The 17,727-nt window shown below is 43.0% G+C and overlaps 2 protein-coding genes across 4 annotated transcripts in view; one reads left to right on the top strand and one right to left on the bottom strand.

Moving 5' to 3' along the window:
* Positions 1-1,556: 1,556 nt before the first annotated feature.
* On the bottom strand, positions 1,557-15,860 carry vezt (vezatin, adherens junctions transmembrane protein). Of its 3 annotated transcripts, none has more exons than XM_080291429.1 (12): positions 15,662-15,860; positions 14,543-14,680; positions 9,928-10,011; positions 9,634-9,818; positions 8,540-8,824; positions 7,123-7,280; positions 6,586-6,734; positions 5,725-6,089; positions 3,839-4,032; positions 3,464-3,570; positions 3,093-3,300; positions 1,557-2,846 (listed from the first exon to the last, which is right to left on the bottom strand). In XM_080291429.1, exons 1-12 carry the CDS (start codon positions 15,695-15,697, stop codon positions 2,287-2,289), a joined length of 2,469 nt encoding a protein of 822 aa, XP_080147555.1. In that variant the 5' UTR covers positions 15,698-15,860; the 3' UTR covers positions 1,557-2,286. The 3 variants fall into 3 exon arrangements, with proteins under 3 accessions (XP_080147555.1, XP_080147556.1, XP_080147557.1); XM_080291430.1 differs by having other exon boundaries at positions 7,123-7,268; XM_080291431.1 differs by lacking the exon at positions 15,662-15,860 and adding an exon at positions 15,265-15,399.
* Positions 15,861-16,201: 341 nt separating this feature from the next.
* fgd6 (FYVE, RhoGEF and PH domain containing 6) overlaps positions 16,202-17,727 on the top strand; it is a 32,847-nt gene continuing 31,321 nt past the window's right edge. The window contains exon 1 of the mRNA XM_026146937.2: positions 16,202-16,462. Coding sequence (XP_026002722.1) covers positions 16,453-16,462 — 10 coding nt within the window. The 5' untranslated portion in view covers positions 16,202-16,452. The remainder of the gene's footprint in view (positions 16,463-17,727) is intronic.

Genomic DNA, 17,727 nt, shown 5'->3' with positions numbered 1-17,727 from the left:
AAAACAAGTGTCAGCTCTATTTGGCATTCACAGAGGAAAGAGTTAGGGTTTAGTTTTAGTTTAGTTAACTAAAAGTAACTTTAGCAGCTACCTCTGCCCACTGCAGATCTAAGTATTTGCCTCCAAAGCCAAGAGGGACCCAAAGAAGGCGCAGCAGCAGCTGCAGCTGTTGTAAGTCAGGCAAGAACAAAATCCCACACGAAACAGATCAAATAACCGACCCAACCTGTTCTTTAACCCCGCTGTGACACACGAGCGTGAGGACAAACTTCCAGGATGGTTTTTTATTTCACACTGAAAAATGCAGGAGGACAAGGCAGACACGGTGACAGGAGAGAGGGCTGGTTGGGTTGGAGGCGGGGCCAGCATCAGGGCTGTCAGACAAATGAGAGAAATACACCTTTGTTTCTTTTAATACCGTACCCGTAGAGGTGAACGTAAACTCACAGCAGATCATTAAACTCACACGTTTGAGCCCGACCCTTCCGCTGAGCGTGGCCCTGTAAACACTGACGCAGAGAAAGGGGATCGAACTGTGAGCAGTTCACAAAACGTCACTGGAAACAGGATTGTGGACGCACGTTCAGCTACATGTCACCTCCTCCGAGTCCCATCAGGGGCGCAGAAGCCCCCACGAGGACAAAAATAAAAGCGCTGATTGTAAAAATAGCTTCACTTCCTTTTCCCGCAGAGCTGCCTCTCACACAGATCCTTAAGAAATCAGCTGATTTGACCTTCAGCTCCTCGGTGTGTGTGTTCAGACAGAAAATCGCTCCTGGACAGATTTCACTGTGTATTTTACTCCCTGAAACATTAAGGCTCAGATTTCCTGATGTGTATTAAAAACTTTTGGATTCATATTTAGAAACTGGCTAAGCATGTAGAACCTGCAGTACACTTTTTTTTTTATTGTTTTATTTAAGTTGGTGTTAGTGTTGAATTCCTGGTTTGAGTTTACTTCCTGTGAGTACAGTTCCCCTGGCGTTTCCTCATCTGCTCCTCTCTCAGTTTTGTCTTTCTGTTTGTGTCTCAGGCTCAGAATGGTGTACTGCAGAACAGGCTTAAAGCCTCTTTTCACCAGGCTGAATCACCATGGCAACCTATGCTGGAGCAGGTTATGTTCAGAGTTTTGTTTAAAATCTGTGAAAGCTTTTTAACGCCACAGGAAAAAAAAAGATTATTATCTCAGATGTTTACATTTATAAGTCGTCTCATGGCGAGATGTATTTATTTTTTTCCAATGGCGAGAACAATCTTCCGTTGGAAACCCACTGAATTGAGAATATAAAAAGTAAATGACTTAGTTTGAACTAAAGTGATTCCTTCGTCAGAGAGCGTCAGACCTGAACACACCGAGTCACCTTTTAATATTTAAATGTCTGCAGCGTTTTGGAGCTCTCGTGTGCAGCTGTCGAAATAAACAGCCTCACGCAGAGCTGTAAAACAAATGTTAATTTTAAGCCACCTAAAGCAGAGAAAGCCTGGTTATATTGAGCTTTGTTGGCAGCTTGCCCCTCTGTCTTCATGTTTAATGCCAGCATTGTTTAATGCAGCTTGGTTCGTTTTGGGTTACTTCCTGCTTTACTGAAGGTTAGCTTTGTGTCCTTTACCCGATTCCCTGACTATTCTCGCCTCTTAACTGTGTTCAGCTGCTGTTATGCCTCCGAGTGTTTTTAGATACTTATCTGTCTCCAGCGTCCTGTATTTGGGTCCAAACTTTGCAATTTTTAAGGAGTTCTAAACCTTTATTGGATGAGAACAGGTGAGAGGAGACAGGAAAGGAGGAAGAGAACTAAAGGAAGCCATCTGCAGCCTTTCAGCCTACAGGTCGCTTGTTATTCTTTATATTTTGAATAAATTTTTTCAAATTCCAATTTTATAAAATTTTTCGTGTTATTATTATAAATGAATAAAATCAGATGACTGTGGAGGGGTTTCTGCCTGAACACACAGTGCAGCTCTGATTTAAAGTTAAAAAATGTGCAACTAAAACAGTTTTTCTTCTCATACAATCAGAAGTTTCTTCCACATCTACAGAGCGACTGTGATCACGTTTCAGAGTGTGGATGACACCGGGGTCTGCTGACCTCAACACTGTAAGGTCTTCATGTTGTTATAGTGGTTCTGGTACCTGAGTTTTAACAGCAAACAGAGCAGTAAGAATTGTGGGTAATGTACAGTAATGTGGACGGATGGGTGACAGAGTGTCGTGGGCTGGATTTTCTCTGATGTAACACAGACATAAACACTGTCTCTGCTTAGTGCTCGGTTAAAGCGGTTTCATCTCTAGTCCTTCTCTGGGTTTTGTCTGTCTCTGCCCTCTTCGTCGTCCCCCTCTTTCTCCTCCTTGTCATCATCATCTCCGAACGTCTGCTCCTCCATGCTGATGAGGGAGTGTGAGCGAGCAGCCACCTGAGCTGCGAGGGCGGAGCTGAAGCTGAGCGCCTCAGAGCCGTGGATCTCCGTCAGTCTGTCCATCACAGAGACGGCGGAGACTTTAGGCTTCAGGAAGCAGTCCAGGCCGTTCTGCCCCTCCCCCTCCTCCAGGACGCCATCATACTGGTGCAGCTCTGACGCACCTCCTCCTCCTCTGCTGCAGACAGACGTTCCTCCCATCTCTGATTGCTCCACACCGCAGCTGAACTCTGTCACGGGGTCGGTGGAGGGGTTAGGCCTCACCCCATCGTGTCTTCCTTCCTGCTCCTTCTCTTCATTTCCAGCAGAGCGCTCTGATAGGTTGTTTCCTCTGTCGATGGCAGGTTCTCCTTTGCCCACAGATGTCAGATCGTCTGACGGCTGAGTGGAAGGGTCTGAACCCTCTGTGTGAACCGAAAGCCCCACGGCGGCTGCGAGAAAGAAAGAAAGACGTGGATGATTTCAGTGACATCTGCTGGTGGGGAAACTTGTAGGAATAATAATTATTTATTAGGCTCTGCTGCTAACTATAACATAACATTAATAAGGAACATTAGCTCAAAATTTTAGTAATAATTATTCGTTTTGCCTGCATGCATTTAAAAATGTACACGCAGATTTTATGAACTGTCATCCTGAGGATCAGTAGACGCGTTTTTCGAACGTCCAGTGCAGACCTTGGTCGCTGAAGAGCAGCTGCTTCCTCTTCATCCTCTCCCCCTCTGACGCACGGAAGCCCAGGACAGCTTTCAGCTCAGACAGGACGCGACGGGACTCCTCCCTCTCCCGCCGCTGCCGCTCCCGCTCCTCCGGTGACAACATGTCAGACCATGACCCTCTGCCTTCGCCATCAGAGTCCGAGTCAGACACGTAGGCCTCCCACTCCTGGTCGAATAAAAGAGTGGGAGAGGCTGACAACAGGGCAATAAGTCATCAGGGGAAGGGGCACGAGTTATACACATGGTTTCCTGTCCTGACAAAAAATACTCAACAATCGTGCTAAAAATAGCTTCAGATTTAATGTTAAACAGTCGACAGCTGATCTTACCAGCTCCTCCGGCACGGGGTCTCTGTCCAGGATCAGCGGGTAGGATGGAGGAGGATCGGGAACCTCAGGTGGAGGAGGACTGCACTGCTCCAGACACTCAGCGCTGGCTACACAGAAAGATTTCAGACTAACATTATTGTGGGAAAGCAACAGTTTGGTCACTGTGCAGACAGCTGTGCTATGATTGGTCTATTTCTTGTCCTACAATGTGTTTAAGCAACTTCCTTCATGACCGGCAACAGTCTTGAGTCATGGTAAAGGAAGGAGGGATAAAAATAGGCCTGAAGTTACGTGAAACCACTGAGCTGATAACGTGGAAGTCACTGCGATGCCTTCACAGGTCGAACCTGACATTATGCGTTTGACCCGCCTCACCTGTACAGGCGTTGGCTCGTCTCAGCATGCGCTCCACCTGACTGATGGTGTCCTCCCAGCAGCCAGTGCTAGCCTGCATGTGTGGCTGCAGCTGGTGGAGCCGGTCGCTCAGGTCCTGGTAGCCCTCGAGCGTCAACTCCGTCAGCTCCTTGGACACCATCAGCTTCTCCAGGTCGTCCTCCAGGATGATCATCCTGATGATGACAAAGAAAGAGGTTCTTTATACACAATTTTCTTCTACAGGGAGTGCAGAATTATTAGGCAAATGAGTATTTTGTCCACATCATCCTCTTCATGCATGTTGTCTTACTCCAAGATGTATAGGCTCGAAAGCCTACTACCAATTAAGCATATTAGGTGATGTGCATCTCTGTAATGAGAAGGGGTGTGGTCTAATGACATCAACACCCTATATCAGATGTGCATAATTATTAGGCAACGTCCTTTCCTTTGGCAAAATGGGTCAAAAGAAGGACTTGACAGGCTCAGAAAAGTCAAAAGTAGTGAGATATCTTGCAGAGGGATGCAGCAGTCTCAAAATTGCAAAGCTTCTGAAGCGTGATCATCGAAGAATCAAGCGTTTCATTCAAAATAGTCAACAGGGTCGCAAGAAGCGTGTGGAAAAACCAAGGTGCAAAATAACTGCCCATGAACTGAGAAAAGTCAAGCGTGCAGCTGCCAAGATGCCACTTGCCACCAGTTTGGCCATATTTCAGAGCTGCAACATCACTGGAGTGCCCAAAAGCACAAGGTGTGCAATACTCAGGGACATGGCCAAGGTAAGAAAGGCTGAAAGACGACCACCACTGAACAAGACACACAAGCTGAAACGTCAAGACTGGGCCAAGAAATATCTCAAGACTGGTTTTTCTAAGGTTTTATGGACTGATGAAATGAGAGTGAGTATTGATGGGCCAGATGGATGGGCCCGTGGCTGGATTGGTAAAGGGCAGAGAGCTCCAGTCCAACTCAGACGCCAGCAAGGTGGAGGTGGAGTACTGGTTTGGGCTGGTATCATCAAAGATGAGCTTGTGGGGCCTTTTCGGGTTGAGGATGGAGTCAAGCTCAACTCCCAGTCCTACTGCCAGTTTCTGGAAGACACCTTCTTCAAGCAGTGGTACAGGAAGAAGTCTGCATCCTTCAAGAAAAACATGATTTTCATGCAGGACAATGCTCCATCACACGCGTCCAAGTACTCCACAGCGTGGCTGGCAAGAAAGGGTATAAAAGAAGAAAAACTAATGACATGGCCTCCTTGTTCACCTGATCTGAACCCCATTGAGAACCTGTGGTCCATCATCAAATGTGAGATTTACAAGGAGGGAAAACAGTACACCTCTCTGAACAGTGTCTGGGAGGCTGTGGTTGCTGCTGCACGCAATGTTGATGGTGAACAGATCAAAACACTGACAGAATCCATGGATGGCAGGCTTTTGAGTGTCCTTGCAAAGAAAGGTGGCTATATTGGTCACTGATTTGTTTTTGTTTTGTTTTTGAATGTCAGAAATGTATATTTGTGAATGTGGAGATGTTATATTGGTTTCACTGGTAAAAATAAATAATTGAAATGGGTATATATTTGTTTTTTGTTAAGTTGCCTAATAATTCTGCACAGTAATAGTCACCTGCACACACAGATATCCCCCTAAAATAGCTCAAACTAAAAACTACTTCCAAAAACATTCAGCTTTGATATTAATGAGTTTTTTGGGTTCATTGAGAACATGGTTGTTGTTCAATAATAAAATTATTCCTCAAAAATACAACTTGCCTAATAATTCTGCACTCCCTGTATATGTTCTGCTTTGTTGCTATGGTGACCTGCTATCTCTGAATGGTACACGGTCTCCTTTTATTTAGAACGAGATTATTCAAGGTTTTCTCACTCGCTGAGCAGCGCTTTCAGGTGCAGCTGCAGGCTTCGGATGGAGGTGTGGAGGGTGTTGAGCTCTCGGCATTTCTCTCTGGCTCGCCCTGTCCTGTCGCAGCCTGTGGTCCTCGGCTGGGTCTCAAAGTGTCTGTGAAAGTCGAAGCTGCGCTGCACTTCGCCGAGACAGCTCGCCAGAGCGTGATGGAGGGGCTCGGTCACGGCGGAGATGGACCGGTAGAGCGGAGGAGGAAGAGGAAGAGGAGAGGAGGCGTCTTCTGTGGGTCTGATTTCCTCAGACTCCTCTACTCGGCTTGGAGAGAGGAGAAGGGCCAGCCGACGGAAACATTCGGAGCTTTGACCGACCCACAGCTGGAACAGCATCTGCATTAAGACAAGCCAATAAACCTGAGATAAATAGCTTCTTTCAGGCGTTCTTGCTTCGATATAACCAACACACTTCCTCTCTTTCTTCAGCACTGCTTCAGGTTTTTGAAAATCAGAAGCCAAAGTGAGGTCAGAGCATGAATAGACTTTTTTGTATCCTAGTTATTTATCGAGCTCTAAAAGGTTGAAGAAAATAAGCGATTTGGCTAAAAGTGTCCGAAAATGTGTCTGAAAATAAACAGGAAACAGAAAGTATATGGCAAAATTCATAATAACGACTGTTTTGGTTAACTGAAATCAGGATTATTTAACAGGGGGAGCAGAGATGTTATCAAAAATCAAAGATTTTTTGAATTTTAGAAAAAGAAACAGACGTCTTTAGGGGGAAAAAAAACTGTGCTTTTCCTGATTTTTGTGTTTTAATAATGAGTGGAAGCCAAAATTGTAAACGCAATGAGAATTTGATTAACTGCCTTTGACCCTTGGGCTTTACCTTCAAGGCAGGCAGGCTGTAGTCATCCGTAAGCTCCTGGGCCTGCTCGTCTCCCAGGTGTTCGATACCCAGGCCAAGCCCCAGCTCCTTCAGAGGCACCGCGGACACGTAGTTGGTCACATTATCGATCTCAGAGTTCAGAGGGAACGTTGATGGGCATTAAGGACAAGTGATAGAAGTGTGGAAAGTCTCTTTTGCATAAATACATAGAAGTTTATAAATTTCTCATTTTATATAGATCTGCGCGGATCTTTTCGAATAGTTTAAAGAGGTAGCCTTGACTGTCATCAAAGGAAGCTTTGGGATTTCCACCCACACCATCAAAGCCTCAACCTTCAAAGACAATCACATTTCCCTCAGATATGTGACCACGCTTTGATGACAACGATAAATTCAATTAGGAGTTCGGTAAAGGACATTCAAATACTGAAGAGAAGAAACTGTCTAAATTCAAGCTCCTAAAAGCTTAAAAATCATGAAAATAAAGAATTCCCTGACAACAGCATCCACTCCCAGTTATCTCAGGTAAAGGATATGCCTTGAGCATGTGACAGGTGGCCCTGCGCGATGCCCTGAAGGCCGAACGCAGCGCCCGGTACAAGGCCTTCCTCAGTCCGATGAGCTGTTGGCCACGTAGCCCCGCCCCCGGCCCCGCCCTGCTAAAGGAGCTGGCCGCACTCACCCTGTCGAGCAAACTTGACAAGTGAAATGTGATACAACTGTGGAGACGTCCCAAAGAGGCAGGGGGGCAACACACAACACTGAACAACACATCACAGAAGACGAGACAAAGACACTGAGACGGGTTAGAAACGCTTTAGTGTCAGAAACAAGCAGGTGTGACAAGAACAGCTACGCAACTCAACACATCATCTTTTCTTAAATGAATCAATACTTGAGTATTAATCCAAGCTAGCAGCATGTAAATAGCTGTCCAAAGATAACCAAATCCATCCTCCAGCAGCTTTTGTGTAAAAAAGGTGGAGGCAAAAGAGGACCTCTGCAGGTCTGTTAGTCCTGGTTTATTGCAAAACACTACAATATAGTGATTAGAAGATGAAAATTAGAATATTTTACATATTTTAAACAAAGTTCTAGAAGCCGACGGACAACTTCAGGGAAAAAATAATTAGATAAACATATCACTTATATGGATGGGTTCAAAAATGACTCCACTTGGTCACTTAGGGGTTAAAAAAAGAAAACGCTCATCATCACTGACTCCAGTAAAATGTGGACACAGAGGAGTACACAGAGACATCAGAGGAAAACAATCAAGGCTGTGCATATATGTGTGCCCTTGTAATCCTCTGAAATGACTGTGTGTGATGGGATGCACTACCAGGAGCTCCACACTGTTCTTTCAACTTCCAAGCAGAAAAACCGAGCCGTTCAGAATAAAAGACCTGAAAAAGGGTGCTATCAGCAGGAAGCATCACTGATAAGTCAACCAAATGTCAGGCGCTGATAGTTTACAACTTGTTTTACAGTAAAATGTAGACTGTTCGAAAAGCTGTGAGTAACGTTACAATATTTGCATGTAGCATGTGAGCACATTTGTCAAATCAGCCATAGATATATATACACAAAGATGCCCTTTTATATTAAAAGAGTGCTTATATCTATGATTATTAGCTTCTAGCAGCTAAATAACCACCAGGCACAGTGAACTATGAATTTTTGCCAAAAGGCATTTTGTTTTATATTGTGATGCTGATTGTTTTCCCCTTGTTTATTGACTGTGACATACAGTGCATCATGCCTACAGACAGACAGAGACCACAGTAGGCTAAAAATCAACGATTAACCAAGATAAACACAGAGGATAACTAATGGTTAGGACACAGAATTAGTTTAGCATAAACAGTCAAATATGGGACAACATTCTGTAAATGCCCACCTTAACTACACTGATCGATTGATGTGTGGGTGGATGTAAAACAAGCACACTTACAGGGTGAAACCTCTGGAGATGACTTCAGTCTCCTGCACCAGACGCAGGGCTTTTCGGGACAGCCCCGTCAGGGTCTTGCCGTTGTGAACCAGAGTCTGGAGCTGGGTGGCCCTGGTGTGGACAGCTCTCTGCATACGGCCCTGTCTCCACAACGTGACCATCCTCAGTCCCACCCAGCCCAGCAGGGCCAAGCCCCACGGAGCTGCAGCCAGCGACCACAGGCCCCCAGACACGGAGCAGAGCCCCAGCAGCACTGAGGCCAGGCCGACCAGCCCGGCCATGTCCCTGAGAGACGAGCACAGGGAGGAATTTTGACCCTGTCAACATTTATATGTACTGAGCCCGGATAAAAGGGCAACAATTTTACATGTCAGTGTTAGATTATTAGAGTTGGGGAGTACGTGGGAGTAAACGGCTGTGTAATGTCTTCTGTGGTTCTGGAGTCACATTAATTAAAGCTATAACGATCATGCACCACATCATCCTGTGTGTGATGCAATTTATATCTGCACTGGATTTTCTCCAGCATCAGCATTCATCAAACATTGTTAAATTCCTGTTTTTGAAGCTCTTTGATGTAAAACTCCCACTAAGATGCTGGATTTTCATGAATCATTAAAAATAATGAACACAGAGGTTCATTCTTGACCTCATAGAGACCTTTTCACTTAAAAGCTTTATGAAACATCAATTTTAGCCAAAAGAATTTTGAACTGTAAGAGCTTCATTGACAAACTAAGACTATTCACCTGTAAAACTTAATAATAGAGACTTTAAATGCAACCAGCTTTATAAAGACAATAATCCTTATTTATTTCCTGTCAAACTTTAGTGCGGCCCCTCACTTCATTGACCACTTGAAACAACACTCCCCTTAAAGGCCACCTGCCATTTAAGCCAGTTTTCCTATGATTGAAGGTGGCGCTTCTGTGCCAATGAAAGCCTACAGAATAGCTAAGTTTCATATGATAAGAATTTTGGTCAAAAAATTTGACATTTAGTTTTGTAGAAGATATCCAATACCTTGGATGCAAAAAAAGTCATTCAATATTTGTGAAAGGGAGTTCTCGACTGTCTGTTTCAAAGTGGCGTACCATAGGGAGGGCTTGGCGATGAGGCTCGGTCTAGGTAAGGTGTTCGCTCTGCGAGGCGAGCCAGAGGGTGAGGAGCCGAGGGTGAGCAGACTCGGGTCTAAGAGCTCGATCAGCTCCACGTCCTCCTGCAGCAGCACGTCCTGGTCCAGAATGCACCTGACCGAGTACTGGCCGAACATGCAGTCCTGCAGAGGGCAAAAAAAAAAGTTTATTTTAAAAAAACAAAACAAAAACAAACCAAACAAAAACACGAACTGTAGGCGCTGGTTTCAGTGCCAGTCTTCCTGCACCTACCAGCTTCTGGTCCAGCTTGCGAGATGCTGCCGCCTGGTGAAATGGGCTCCATCTCCATAAGGCCTCAGCCAGTCTCCATAAGCCCTGCATATTACACACAAGGGAAAGGTTTGGATCATTTAGGTCAGGATTCCATTCCAGCTTCATGCAATATTTTATCCCGCCAATAGTAAACAAAAGAATAAAAGTGAAATATCCCACTATGAATCACCTCTATGACTTTTTGTTTGCCAACATATTTATTACATTTTTAACACAAAACAAACAACTGATAGAAAACCTCAATCAGGACAACAAAGTACACAGCTATTATAATGAAAAAAAGGCTATATTAATTTAAAAAACACAAGAAAAACATCAATAAACAATAAACAACCATTCTCTACTCTCCGATCCAAATACTTCCCTTCAAAAATTTCAAATTTAAGTGTGTCATTCAGTTCAGTGACTCAGATGCACTGGAAACCATTGACCTGCTGGATCACTGCTCTGCACCCACATGTCTTCAGACTGTTTTGGTTTGCTTCGAGTCCCAGAACGAGTGTGCAAACACACTTCCAAAAAAAAAAGGGAAAAAAAAGGAGTATCCCAGGAGACAAAGCCTTTCAGGCAACCACAATAAGTGCAATGTGTGTTTGTGAAACACCCACGAGTCTTTTATATCAGCACCAGGGCACGAAAGCCACACAACCGCTTCACTTTGATGAATTTCTAGTTTAGCGTTTACACTTTCTGCCTCAACAAGACTACCTTTTATCCCTTCAAAAATGCAGGCCGGACAGAGGAAAAGGACGGGCTCCTTTGATTCCAGAAATATGAAAAGTTTGTACGCCCTTCATTCGACACAATGCAGACACACTTCTGTTTTATTTCTCGCTTCCTAGGAGCCTGGATTCCTAGCACAGTAAAATATACGATTAACTGAGACGGCGAGCCTCTGGCTTTTTGGTATGTTGTAACGTATTTTTTCATGTGCGGCTAAAACAACAAAAAAACAAATCCAACCCGTGTACTAGTCATGAATGGGATTTTCTTTTCACTAATCTGCTTAGTGTTGCTTAGTGGTATCAGTGAAATGCTTTGTTAAAAAAAACAGGACTCATTTTGAAAGACGTTTTCGGCCTGGAGGCTTTGGTTCTTGTTCTGCTAATGTTACAAAAAAATGAAGGCCAGCCTGGAGATTAGCGTGATAACATTATCTGAAGTCTGCATGTGCTCCAGTTTACAGCAGAAGCAGGGGGTTATTGATCCGACATGGGCAGCCAGGCCACTCTGACCCTTTTTCTCTGGGGATGAAAAGAAAAAAATCCAAAGTGTTATTAGTCTAAAGGCTGCGGTCGTATTGATTACTGATCAGAGAGTGAGTCTAACCCATCACCATGTGTGCTGCCAGTGTGGACCACAACTCTGTTCACTCTGGTGTGGAAAGTATAATGAACACCTGAAATACCTATGGCTTCTGCATTAACAGCAACATGTAGTTCTCAGGTTACAGTGCAGGGTTTTCAGCTACGATGTACCTGTGGTGCAGATTTAACACAGAAGCATAAATGCACTGTTGACTGTCTCCGTGGCTGTGAGTCAGCTGCCTCCAAACGTGCTGCGTTTGCAACTTCTTAAATATTCTCCAGACAAGCAACCTCGATATAACAGCGATTAAAAACAAAACAAATTCTGAATATAGTAAAAGCAAAACCAAAACTAAAGATTTCCAACAATATAAGAACAAAGCTGAAATGACCAATCTAACTGAAGGTAAACTCAAAGCAAGCCTCAAAATGAAACTGAAAGAAAAGCTCATTTGAAAATGCAAAATTATAACAACTCTGGAAACACAGAAATAGATCAACCATTTAAACTGAGAAAATGTTTTTAAGAAGTTGGGACTGAGCTGTGTTTACCACTGTGCAGCATTCCCTCTTCTTTTAAAAACAGTCTGTAAACATCTGGGAACTAAAGAGAGCAGCTGCTGGATTTTTGGGGGAGGAATGTTGTCCTGTTCTTGTCTGATAGATGATTCTAGCTGCTCAACAATCCTGGGTCTTCTTCTGGGTATTTTTCCCTTCACGATGCTCCAGAAGATCTGGATTACAGGCAGACTAGTTCAGCACTGTGACACTTCTACTATGATGCCATAGTGTTGTAACAGCTTCAGTATGTGGCTCAGCATTGTCTTGCTGAAATATGAAAGGCCTTCCATGAAACAGACTGGAACTTGGTGAACTTCTTTAATAAGAAACTCTGCCTTACTCAGATGCTCTTTCTCATTCCCAGCCATGTCACTGACCTGTTGCCAATGAACTGAATTATTTGCAAAATGTTCCTCAAGCTGTTTCTTTTTAGTACAACTTCCTTTTCTAGCCTTTTGTTGCCCCCATCTCAACATTTTGACACATGTCGCTGTCATCAAAATTTTAAATTACTTTATTTTTCCTAAAATGTTCAATTTTCAAGGTTTAAACATTAGATGTGCTATCAATGTTCTACTGTGAATAAAAAAGGCTTTATGAGATTTTACAGCACCCAACTTTTTTAGAACTGGGGTTGTATTTGGACCTATAATTAAAGTAAGGAAGCACAGTAAAGAAGTAGCTGAGAGGGAAGCATTATTCATTCATCAGTAGTGTAACTTCGGGAATAATGCCACCTCAAAAACCGAATAAACAAACAGCTTATTTTTCAGAATCTTTAAACACGCTGTGCGTTTACCCCGTGTTAGGGTCAGGATTTTACTGTAATGAGATCTGTCTATGTGGTCGAATCGTTTTTGCTTGAGCTCCAGCTTTATCTGGACTCCAGGAAACGGATCACGGTGGAACAACCAAAAAGCTTTCCTGCCTGATCTGAGTCCCTCATCCTCCTTGACTCCTTAGAACAACAGTGCACAGCAGGGAGGAAGCATGACACATACGGAAAGTTCCTGAACACCATTTCCCATTTCAGGAGGAGGGGAGGCCGAGTCATGTTGTCCTGAGCTTCCCATCCTCAGACTGAATCACAGGCCGCTTCAAACCGCAGACGTTTACGGTTAGCATGATGAAAGTACCATTAAAAATTCAGGAGTTTAAATCTTTTAATTGCAGGGGGAAAAAAGCATGTAGCACACATGTGATCATCAGCACACACACGCAGGCTGTAAATGGACGCTCACAGAGGCAGGAATTACGTCAGGCGGAAAGCAGCATGTCGGTAATCGTATTCAGGCGTTCTCTTCTGAGAATCAGAGCAGCAGCAGGGAGAGAAAAATATACCTGAATCAGTGTGCATGAAGCCCTGCTCTCAATGTCTGTCCAAAGTGAAACATATAAACACAACTCATGCAACCGCTGTCTGTGGACGACTGCGTGTCAATATGTGTGAGGAGTCAATATCCAGATCAATTACTTTCTGCCTGACTGCACAATCGTGCACACATGCTGCCCGCTCAGGGCTGCAGAAAACATGGTTAGAGCAATAACCTAACCTGATGAGGGCTTGTTTGACAATGAAGAAGATGTTTTATATGACCTAAAACTTAATGTGCAGCCTATCTGAGCTCTAACAGAGAGCTGGTGTCAGAAACTGATCCACGTAAAGCACGCTGCAGTGTTTGGCTCGTAACATGTTCTGAAGGGGCAAACAGATTTTTCTCAGTATTTCTTTTTCGGCTCCATTGTTATTAATGTTAATAAGGATATTGTTAAATCTTATTGCTATTGCTATTTTTTCAGTAATTACAGGCAAATAAATGGACAGGTTCCACCATCTGAACAGTTTATATCTAATAAAAAAAATTAACCTTTTAATACCTTAAAGATCTTAACTTTTTTCTCATTTTTCACTATTTTCAGACACTTTATAGACCAATGAATAAATGAAATGATCCAAAAATAAAACAAGAAATATTATTGTTGTTATTAATTTATGTAACAGATTTAATATATATGTAATTTCTTGTGTTTTATGTAATGTATTTTCCTTCTATGGATCATGATTATGCAATAAAGATTAACTGACTGTAAGGTCGGAGCTGGATGTCAAGCAGTCTCTTGCTTATAAATTTATTTTAAGCTGAATCTGTGTTCCATTCACTCAACCGTGTAACAAATTTTTGTTTAACAAATGGCCAGAAGTGAGATTACAAAAGCACAGACTACTGTTAATTTGTGCATTTATTTCATTTTCAGACATTTTATAGACCAATCAACCAGGTAAATAATCCACAAAAAAGAAATTAAGAATTATTCCTAAACTCAAATATCCTATTTTAAAACTAACTTAACATTGGATTTTAGTCTGACTTTGTAAGATTTTTTCCACAGAGGAATAATGCAAAACTGTTTTTATACATTTTAAACAAACTAATTATGTTCTTCAGCTAACAAACACATTGCTTCAAAGATCCCTGTGGTTTTTTCCCACCCTTTTTGAAGAACGAATAACTGCTTTTATGTTCTTTGTCACTCATGGATTGTGTTTTTTTAATAACAAGTTCTATCTACAAAGCCTTTTATTGTATTTTAAGATCATGTCTTTGTCTGGTTTGTGTGTCACTTGGGAGCAATGTGTTAGAGGTTTGATTTAGATCAAGTGGTTGTTAGTGTGTCGTTTCTGGGAGAGGATGTGGGGAACTCACTGAGGTTTTCTGTGGGTCTCCACCGGGAGAGGTGAGGTCTCCCTCTTGCTCGCCATATTCCTCCTCCTGTGATGCTGTCGGACATGCCTCAAAGTCTGTGTGCCCTAGATCCTGCAGATACTGGAAAAGAGGAGAATTCTGCAAAGAGAGAAAGAAAGAGACCGGTTAAGGAGGAGGGGGGAAATTGCATAAAACAGAGCCGGACGGATGAAGACTGGGAGAAGGAGAGGAAATGTGATGATTAGATTAATCAACTGGATTCAGGGTGAGCTGACACTCATCCCGATTTTTGTCCCAGTTTGTCTTGCCGTGAATAAAAAGACGAGGGAAAGGCAGAGACTTTCCCTCAGTCTCTACCCTCTCTCCCATGCACCTTCTTCTCTACTCTGGGAGGATGTGAATCTGGAAATCATCTCACACTCACACAGATGTCAGCAGGCACCTAGTTCTTCTCTCCTCAAGTCTAAGCACAAGGTGTCATGTTATAATCCTTCCCTGTCAGAGAGGTATAAACAGAGGTATTGCTGCCTGCTTTAAGAAAGCTCAGAAGCAAATCAGCCATGCAGAAAGCAGAAAAATATCCCCCTGCTAAAATTTGCCCAAACGATGTCTGACCCAGTTCTCCCCAGCTGCTCCTCTGCTGCAGCTCTGATAAGCCAACATAAAAACGCATATAGCACCAGCCTGCACAGACGGTTAAACAAATATTAACTGCCACTCACATGCATGGTCACACGAAGTCGCAGCTCATGTTGTCATCATCCTGGATGCAGAGGTGTGTGTGTCATTTTTCAGAACCGACGCATTGGACGTGGTCATCCCCACCCCACCTCTTAGTAGTGATGAAACACCAACAAACAATGCGCACAACTAGCCCGGCTCAGCCCCTTCTCATGACCACCAAAGCTCCTTGGTAGGAACACGGTTAAGCAGCCAGCCAAATATGTGGAAATGCTTAGGATTGGCAGTGCATGGCAACGGGGCAAACGGCAGGACTGATAGCTAGCTCGGCTAGCTAATGAATTGGGCTCGTAGCTCCTATATTTAGTACAGAACTCGAGCGGTATGACAAAGCATCGGTTGCAAGTTTTGCTAATAAACAGGGGTGGTAATACGTACCTCAAACACCACATCTTCATCAAACTCCTCAGTCATTGCTCTCCGCCATCAACACGCAGCCCGTTTAGCATTCTGAAGTTGTAGGCAACAGTAATCAGGGTAGGAGCAGCGGCTGAGAAGTTAGTTGTTAGCCGGTTGCTAAAGCTCGCCTACAACTTCCATAATGCCTCTGTGTCTTCCAAACGCCGAAAACGAACGTTCGGCTCGATACGCTTTAGAGAGCCTCAGGTGGTCACGAGCGGTAGTGTGGTTTCCCATCCGTTAATGCAAGGGGGCACAGGAGAGTGAAGTTTTCGAAAATTAGCGCGCAAAAAAACGGAAGTTATCTTCAAAATAAAATGCTTCATGTTTTTAACACTGTAGAGTGCTAAGATTTTAAGTAAAACAACTGCAATTGCGATATATTTCAATGGACTCGTATGTTTGAAGACAATGTGCTAACATACACGCTTTACTTCACAATTTAATTTTCTATACGTCTTCTTTGAAATGTAATGTATTTTGTAAACTAGGACCGGAAATCTGTTGTTTGCTATGTCCAATTTAGATTTACACAGTTGGAGGAAAAGCACCGTGGCTGAAAACTTGGAAAAATGGGAAAAGTAGCAGGCATTAAGACTTTATCCGCGCATCCGCTGGCGAGATAAGGAACCACAGAGATGTATCTGCATGTTTCACCCACGGAGCGGATTTCACGCTGACAATAATGTCGAAGGAGGAAAAAACGCAGATTTCCTCGCAATTCCATTGAAAGTAAATTTACTCATGGAGAGAGGAGCAAGTCGGGAGTCATGAGCACAGGTTTGTGTCGTGGGGGAGCTGAAAAAAATCTGCTTTGCAAGCGTATTTTGTGGCAATAAAAGTACATGTAATGTCTTTTAGTTTTATTCGTGATACTTTTTCAGAAAGAAATGGTCAATTTCCACGCTGTAGCTGTCGGTAGCACCACTCTATTTTTATCCAGCCAGAGTTAATTACAGTTTTTCTTAATAACAGCTTCCAAAAAGACATAAAGGTGAACTGTTCCGACCTCAGTTTGAGTGCTTTGTAAAAACTCAGTGAAAAACAGCAGTTTCTTTTTGTTATCTAAACCTCTGTTGCAGCTGGAGGGGGTTAAATCCTTTGTCTCAAAACATCTGTCCTGCTGTTCCTGAAACATGTCGGACTTAATATCAAGCTGCAGCCCAAACATTTCACGAAAAGCAGCAAACATGTCTCTGGATGAAAGTCTTTTCATTTTATTTGGGGGTTATACTTTTTAAACGTTTTAATAAATATGCCCGGCGTTGCCTTATAGAACTAAACATAACACCAGATTCCGTTTTAAAACATGCGAATTTAAAGTTGCTTCTTTAATAAATATGGTTGTGTGTCTTCCAGAGTGTAGTTTATGACTTTACATGCTGTTGTTGCATACGCTGACAGATTCGGCTCATAGATAAAACAGAAAGAAACAATAAAATTAAAAGTTGTGTATCCACACTCTTCTTACCAACACCGCCATCCATCGTGGGGTTTTTCTTAAGTTTGGGTGAAGCACTTCGCAAAGTGTACGCTTACTAACATGAAGTGTGCGCCGAATTGAAGGGTGGTTCTCGGTGATCAGAAAAAAATTCAATCACTATTTATTAGTAGTTATTACTGGTTGCAGTCACAGTGAATTAATGTTTTGCGATGTTTTTGAAGGGAATTTGGTTGGAGTCAGGCTTTCAGCTGCAACCGGAGAGCGGTTTTCGATCGTTGGCCTTTTCCGAAACATCCGCTCGATGACTCGACTTCTCGTGGTGTCGGCCAGCCAACAGTTTGAACCAATAGAGTGGAAAATATAGCCTACAATCCTAAACCAGAGGTTTTTTTTTAAATTAACGACTATACTTTTTTTTTCTATTTTAACCTTTATTTAATCAGATTATTTCCTAATAGGATTAGGAATGCTAAGCAAGGATTTTTTTCAGGAAAACAAACTGTCATGAAGAAGAGTAGGAAATGCTCTTGAGTACACAGGTCTATCGACAAATAAGAATAAACTGTGACTTATTTAAGGAAAAATTGGACCAAGAAGAGAT

Source organism: Astatotilapia calliptera, chromosome 17 (genome assembly GCF_964374335.1).
Source record: "Astatotilapia calliptera chromosome 17, fAstCal68.1, whole genome shotgun sequence".
Classification (NCBI taxonomy): domain Eukaryota; kingdom Metazoa; phylum Chordata; class Actinopteri; order Cichliformes; family Cichlidae; genus Astatotilapia; species Astatotilapia calliptera.
This window is presented reverse-complemented; position numbering and strand designations above follow the sequence as displayed.